This window comes from Brassica napus, chromosome A9, assembly GCF_020379485.1.
Source record: "Brassica napus cultivar Da-Ae chromosome A9, Da-Ae, whole genome shotgun sequence".
NCBI lineage: Eukaryota > Viridiplantae > Streptophyta > Magnoliopsida > Brassicales > Brassicaceae > Brassica > Brassica napus.
In genome coordinates this window covers 13,043,817-13,050,808 of record NC_063442.1, presented here as the reverse complement: position 1 = coordinate 13,050,808, position 6,992 = coordinate 13,043,817, and the positions used below count along the sequence as shown (strand labels likewise).

The following is a 6,992-nucleotide window of genomic DNA, read 5'->3' as shown; positions in this document are numbered from 1 at the left end:
AATAAATTTATAATTAATTTATAATTGCTTGTATTTTTACTCTTTTTGTTTCATATTAAATGTGTTTTTAACTTTTAAATGTTGTTTCGTTATAAATGTTGATTTACATTTTCAATATATATTTTAGACAAATTTTTTTTATTAATAGTATTGAACTAGGTAGATAAGAAGCATGATTCAAAAGATAAATAAATAACATTGTTATTTACTTACAAATTTAATACTAAAAAGTAAAAATGCACAATATACATATAAGGAAATCATTTTCATCAAATATAACATAAGTATCAACTAGAATGGACTTAGGAAATCTAAATATTCCAATGGAGTATAATATAATAATCCCAATATTAAATTATGCGAGATCAATAATTAATGATTATACAACCTTGTAATAATAATAGAAACGCGTTTGAAAAGAAAAAGAAACCAAACTCCGTTTCGTTGTTCAGAAGTCGTAACCTGCTCCATTATCCATGGACAACGCAACTCTCTCTCACATCCACTTCCGTACCTGTCGCCTTCTATTTAATCGCATTTAATCCACGCGTTTCGCGTCCGACATTGCGTCGGTGATGTCACCACAATCTTCTTCTTGACTCGAAACTCTTAACAGCGAAACAAGCTTCGACCTTTATTGCGGCGAGAAAAGCTGACTTCTTTATTGCTTACATTAAAGCTCCGGCGAGAAAGCCCTTAGCTTTATACTGCTAAATCGAATCTCCGGCGAGTTTTCACGGGGTAATGCAGATTCCGTTGAACTGTCGTTGTCCGTTGAAACGATGACGTTTTGTTCGTGAAACTTTATATTTCTTTATACGTTGCTGATTTTCTTTTCTTTTTCTCGATCTCTTTCCCTTTCAAACTTAACGCTCTCCCTGTGAATTCGCCTCTCTTCTTTCTTACCTTTTAATGCTGCTGCGTTTGCGTTTTGTAAACGCGCTACTGGAAGTAGTTTTATCTCTTTGGTGTGGCTAATAAATGCTCTCTGATTCTGACGAGTTTTGATTTCTCTTTTTAATTCTCAAGATTTCCTTCCTTTTTATTTCCCCCTCGAATTTTATTTGTTTCCCTTAATAATAATAATCTCTTTTCAAGTCTTCTTGAATCCAAACTTGTCTCCTCCTCTAACATTATTGGTTTGTCTTTGTGTGTACTTCAACTTGCTCAAGAAAGTCTCTGTTATACTTTGTTAAACTTTTATCGTTATATGTTTTCAGCCGTTGAAAAATGAATCGGAATCGAAGAAGAAACGTTCAGCAGCCTCACGGATGTTTGGGTCGGATGGTAAACCTATTCGACTTCGGAACAGTTGCTTCTGGGAAGAAGCTTCTCACTGATAAACCCTACTTCGATGATGGTTAGCTTTCTTAACTCTCTGTGTTCTGTAAAGCTATAGATTTTGATAAATGATTATGTCTTTCACAGGTTCTATAAAGAGGAATCAACTTGATCTGTTAGAAGATAAAGTTGTGAGTTTATTAAACCTTTAAAGACAACAACAGCTTTATGTTTTATATATGTAATAAAAAAAAGTGTTCATTGTGATTGCAGGATACAGTTGCAGTCAATGGAACACCAATAAAGAAGCTTTTAGAGGAGGAGATGTCAAAAGAAATGGAATTAACTGTCGGTTCGACGAATTTGGTTGCCAAGTTAATGGGTCTTGACTCTTTTCCACATGCTAACAGCTCGAAGCCTCGGCTTAGGAGGTCACTAAGTCATGGAGAGTGTAGAGATGTCTTTGAGATTTTGGATAAACCAGGCATGGACATTGTCCGCGAGAAGTTCTTGGAGGCGAAACGTTTGGTCACAGACGAGAAGCTTCGGCACTCGGAGGAGTTTCAAGAAGCTATGAAAGTTTTGAGTTCGAACAAAGAGTTGTTCCTCGAGTTTTTGCAAGAGTCGAATAACTTCTTCTCTCATCATCTCCCGGAGAAGTCGAAGCGGATCACTATTCTCAAGCCTTCAAAGACCATTGATGATGATGATGATAAGTTGGGTGAAGAAGCAGCAGCAGCCATTGAAGAAGATTATCCGAAGAAGCAATCAACTAGAATAGTTGTTCTGAAACCTACTAATGGCCTTGTCACAAAAACTTCATCATGTCCAACGTCACCAAGAGGTTTGCTTGAGGAGAGAAAGGCAAACGATGTGGTGGTTAGGAGAGTAAAGAGACAGGATGAAACTTCGCATTCTTCTGTCTTCTCCAACGGCTATATAGTTGATGATAGTTATGATGCAGATTCTGAGATCATGTCGCCGGTTTCTAGGCATTCATGGGACTATATCAACAAGTATGACAGTCCTTTCTCTTCTTCTTCTCCTTTTAGCAGAGCTTCTGGTTCTCAAGAGGAGTCGTCATCAGTCTGCAGAGAAGCCAAGAAACGGCTCTCGGAGAGATGGGCATTGATGGCAGCATCCAGTGAGAATTTGCAGGAGGAGAAAGTTATTGAGAAGAAAGGTGGGAACATTTCTTTAGGTGATATGCTTGCACTTTCAGATTCTATGACTGATCTTAGAACTGAAGAAGCAAATGATGGTAATGAAGAAAATGGTCTCAGTAGAGAGCCATTTAAAGGCCTTATGAGGTCAAAATCTCTCCCTGAATCATCCACAAATCTTGCTCACAACAAGGGCAAATCCAAAGTTCCTGAGCAGCTTACAAAGTCAAAGAGCTTGAAATGGTCTCTGAAGGGTAAGGTCTCAAACTTTCTTTTCTCAAGGAGCAAGAAAGCAAGTGCTGAGAGATCTAATGAGGCAAATCCTGAAAGCTTGGAGTCTCGTTGTAACGATGAATCATTGTCTGCCAGAAGCATGGTTTCTCAGGAGGTATTTGTAAATCATATCATGAAATACATTTGCTGATTTCAATCCATTCTTTTTATTTAATATATTTTTTTGGTATCACAACAGGCAAGACTATCAACTTGCTTTCCAGCTTCAGTCTTGGAGACTTCTTCTGATGAAGATGATGAAATCTTTTTTAACTCCTCTGTTTTGAATAGATCATCATCCTCTTCTCTTGGTAAGGCTTTCATCTTAAAGCAAAAGCATCACTCTTTTTTTTTTTATAATGTTTCCTTACTAAACCGAAAAATATTTTTAAAAAAAAAACAGAACCGGAGATGACGATGTCCAACTTACTAGGCAAATCTCCTTCCATTGGTCGAAACTTCTCATTCAACGACTCAACAGTAGCTCGGTGCCACTCATCAAAACGCTCTACTACTACTTCCACAAGAGACGAGGAAGAAGATTTGCGTCTCCTCATCAACACACTCTTATCAGCAGCTAATCTCGATGAAGAGTCAGTACCATCGTCCATCATAGACAATCTTTTGTCTAAATGGCATTCTGTAGAAAGCCCATTGGACCCATCTCTGAGAGAGAGCTACGCAGACTCAACGGAACAGCAAAGACACGGATCAAACGTGAAGAAGCTAGTGTTTGACCTTGTTAATACACTGCTCTTGGAGCTAACACCGAGCTATCTTGGACATGGTAGCCATCATATGCTTCTTCTCTCTGGTAAGACGTTGGGAGTTTATGTGATAAACAGAATGCGAGAATGTTTAAAGGGTAACGGAAGAGTGGAGTATCGGTGGTGGGATGAAGACGGAGACTTGAGTAGTTTGGCGGTGAATAAAGTGGTGAGGACTGAAGTGGCGGAGATTGGTTCGAAGGAGAGTTTGAGATTGGAGATGGAGTGCATGGGAGAAGAAATAGAGTTGAAGTTGCTGGAGGAGTTAGTGGAGGAGGTGTTGATGGATTTTTCAGAACAATCCAAATTCATCATTCCAAGTATTTGTTAATCGTATGGATGTATATTATTTATATGGTCTTAGTCGTGTGTATATGGTGAATCACATTGTTTTTTTTTTTTTGGTTTCTATTTTGGCATGAGTGATGATGAGTGAAAGTAGTGCTTATATACCTCTCTGACAACATTTACATCTTTCAAGAACTGTGATGTATACCATTGATGAAGACCGAATCCTGCGGTCCGAAGGAATGTGTTTAAGGCTGTTGTTGTAGGTCTGTTGTGTGTTGTGGTTTTGTTAAGAAAGCGAGCAAGCCAAGCCCATCCATGCTGGATCCCATGGATGTTGCCTTGAATATCAGTCTGGACAAATGCACCGTATAGTCTCGTAACAGTCTCCAGTGTCAAAGCACCTACTTTCTGTAGCTTGTTAAGGTATTTAAAGTTTTTTATAAGTAAATTTTGTTTTTTGTTTTTGTTTCAAATTTTTTAAAGAATCAAACCCTTGAAAGTTGAAATGAAAAGAAAACATTCATTAGGAATCAAAATTCATTTTTTTCAAAAAAGAATTAATTTCTATAGAAAGGAAAGTTTGAAAAAAATTAAAATCATTTTAAATGATTTGTAAAAGTTGAAAAGTTTCTTAAATATCCTAAAATTTTCAAATATGCACAAAATTAAGATCTCTTTAAATTTTATTTGAAAAAATAAATATAGACTTATTTACTCTTATTCAAAATTTTCATCATTGTATTCATTATTAAATCACTCAAAATACTCTGAAAATAAAAGAAATATTTTTACCAATCACTAGTAGATTTTCTTTTTATATCTCATCAAAACCATCCAAATATTATCCAAATCCATCTAAATTCAAGCAAATCTAAGAACTTTCATAATCTTTTAAATTCCTAATCCAATCAACCCCAATCAACCCTCTTAAGTCTTTTGAATGTGATGGGTTAATTTCATGAGCCAAGAGCACACAAAATAACATCATAAGCAACAAAAGCGACTACATAGAATATATAGGAAAGTACAAGCACTAAAGAAAACTAGTTTTTAACCTCAAACTCCTGAATTTCGACAGGAACACCCTCGTGAGACTTATCTTTGATTTTAACCAATTCACTATCATCTCCTTCCAAATAAGCCATCAAAAACGCCACAATACTTCCACCAACAAATCTCCTCATTGGTCTTCTCTCTTCACCATTCTTACACAAATAGTGAGAAATCTTGCCTCTAATCCCTTCAGTATCATCATCAAGCATGTCCAAATGCCCGTAATCCTTTGCGACAAAATGCCACGCTGGACCTTGACATTCCTGGAAGAAATCTCGGTGGTTCACTCCGGGAGGCGCGCACGGAGGAAATAACAGGTTCGGGCTAATTTCACCAAGTCCCGAACCGATCACTAGAACAGGCATTTTGTCTAGGTCAAATGAGTTTGGTTCATAGGTTAAAACTGGAGGAGGGGTTTGTTTCCCTTTCCTCATCCCATCGACCGGATCTATACCGATCAATGCCGAGATCTTTAGGTCGGACGAGTATCCAAATTTCTTTAAGGCCACGGCAAATGCGGTTTTACCGCCACGGCTATGGCCGGAGAGTGCGAGTTTAGATAGGTTTGGTGTTACTTGTGGTGGAAGAAAGTGGTTTAGTCCGGCTGATAACCAATCAATAATCTCCACAGTTGATTTAATCTCGTCCATCGTGTCTGCTCCGGCAATGCTATATAACTGTTGAATATTATAACCAAGAATTTTGTTGTTTTACAACAAAATCATTCTCGTAGCATGAATATAAGTGTGTAACTATAGTATGGTTCTTAGAAAATTCCAGAGATTATAATGAATTGAAAAATTGATTCAGAGACGAAGAAAAAAAAGCACACATCAAGTGGACCCATCGATTTGCATATTTTGTTCTTATTTTTCTTCTTGTCTAAGGTTTTCATAAGAGCCAAACAAAAATAAGGTTTCAAGAAGAAAGAAGGGAAATTTGAACCGATAACCAACAAAAAAAATTATATTTCACTAACTAACCATTTACTTCCCTCTCTCTTTCTTTTTCTTCCTAGCTCTCTCTGCTCTCTTACTACTAACCATTCCAAGAAAGAAACTCAGTGAAACGTGGCATCATGTACACCATTGAAATGAGTAATAGTTTTTAGATGTAATTTGCTGTGTTAGCCCCCCTTAAGATTAATCAATTAATAAAAATGTATCTTTATGATTTTGTATTCAGTTAGAAATCTCCAAATCCTATTTTTATACGTAAGTTTTGCATTAATCCATCAGAACTATTTACTGGAGTTAGTCCATTGGAACATTCAAAATTAAACCCAAAAGGGACTGAGACTACTGTTACCAGGCGCAGATTCACACCTAGCTAACTAAACTCTACGCACTGTGAATCAAAATTAAAAATAAATTTCAGTGGCTAATTAATTAATTTCTGAATCAGTGTAATTAATTCAAATTCAAATTCAAATTCAAATTGTGGGATAGAACTGAACCTGCGGAGCGATGACAATGAAGCCATGGGAAGAGACATGCAACATAAGCTGGGAATAAAATGAGTTGTACAGAAGGTAACCATGGAGGAGCATCACCACCGGATATTCTCCTTCCTCCACCGGCGTTGCCACCAAAAGCCTCTTCGGCGGAAACTGCGGAGTCGGAGAAGAGGAGGGCTTTTTCCAGCAGCAAGATGATAAGCCTACTGTTAAAAGATCTGTTTTGTATTTGCCGTCCTCAAAGGAGTTTGCTGATGATGAAGAGGACATTTCCTTTATCAAAAACAAAATAAAGAAAAGAAAAGAGGGGGACATTTTTTCCTTCTTCTATTTCTTTGTGTTATATATTATTTGAGTAGATTTCAGAAAATGAAATGAGGGAGAGATTGGTTATAGCATGAGAAATGTTTAAGTACTTTATGTCGAGATTTTTTATTTCTCAATTTTGAATACTTAACAAGTGTATAATTAAATCCAGAAATAAGAAGTTTAATTGGAGTTTTTATTATTTCTAATTGATTTCGTTAAATTATAAAAATATGAAGATTTTGTTTTTCGTTTTTATGAAACTAAGAAAATAAGTGTTTTCACATTAAGGTATTGAGTAAAAATTGATGTAGAATCTATGAGTAACAAAGAATATAAAGCAATTAGAGCATCTCCAATGTATTACTCCATTTTTTACTCCAAAATGGTGCAACACCAAAA

General features: G+C 36.4%; 2 protein-coding genes across 3 annotated transcripts; one reads left to right on the top strand and one right to left on the bottom strand.

Moving 5' to 3' along the window:
* The first annotated feature begins 448 nt into the window (after nucleotides 1-448).
* On the top strand, nucleotides 449-4,037 carry LOC106366643. 2 transcript variants are annotated; one of them, XM_048739998.1, is made up of 6 exons: nucleotides 449-741; nucleotides 1,221-1,360; nucleotides 1,429-1,472; nucleotides 1,555-2,832; nucleotides 2,917-3,028; nucleotides 3,121-4,037. In XM_048739998.1, exons 2-6 carry the CDS (start codon nucleotides 1,231-1,233, stop codon nucleotides 3,813-3,815), a joined length of 2,259 nt encoding a protein of 752 aa, XP_048595955.1. In that variant the 5' UTR covers nucleotides 449-741; nucleotides 1,221-1,230; the 3' UTR covers nucleotides 3,816-4,037. The 2 variants fall into 2 exon arrangements, with proteins under 2 accessions (XP_048595955.1, XP_013661749.2); XM_013806295.3 differs by lacking the exon at nucleotides 449-741 and adding an exon at nucleotides 846-1,139.
* Nucleotides 4,038-4,645: 608 nt separating this feature from the next.
* On the bottom strand, nucleotides 4,646-6,671 carry LOC106366642 (chlorophyllase-2-like). The gene is made up of 2 exons (XM_013806293.3): nucleotides 6,285-6,671; nucleotides 4,646-5,505 (listed from the first exon to the last, which is right to left on the bottom strand). Exons 1-2 carry the CDS (start codon nucleotides 6,597-6,599, stop codon nucleotides 4,819-4,821), a joined length of 1,002 nt encoding a protein of 333 aa, XP_013661747.2. The 5' UTR covers nucleotides 6,600-6,671; the 3' UTR covers nucleotides 4,646-4,818.
* Between the last annotated feature and the right edge of the window lie 321 nt (nucleotides 6,672-6,992).

Excerpts from the sequence above, each read along its gene's own strand:
- LOC106366643 (XM_048739998.1), top strand. The coding sequence starts at position 1,231 with ATGAATCGGAATCGAAGAAGAAACGTTCAGCAGCCTCACGGATGTTTG. Across the intron at positions 1,473-1,554 it reads ATCTGTTAGAAGATAAAGTT|GATACAGTTGCAGTCAATGG; the intron begins GTGAGTTTATTA and ends TTGTGATTGCAG. Across the intron at positions 3,029-3,120 it reads ATCATCATCCTCTTCTCTTG|AACCGGAGATGACGATGTCC; the intron begins GTAAGGCTTTCA and ends AAAAAAAAACAG.
- LOC106366642 (XM_013806293.3), bottom strand. The coding sequence starts at position 6,599 with ATGTCCCCCTCTTTTCTTTTCTTTATTTTGTTTTTGATAAAGGAAATG. Across the intron at positions 5,506-6,284 it reads TCATTGTCATCGCTCCGCAG|TTATATAGCATTGCCGGAGC; the intron begins GTTCAGTTCTAT and ends AATATTCAACAG.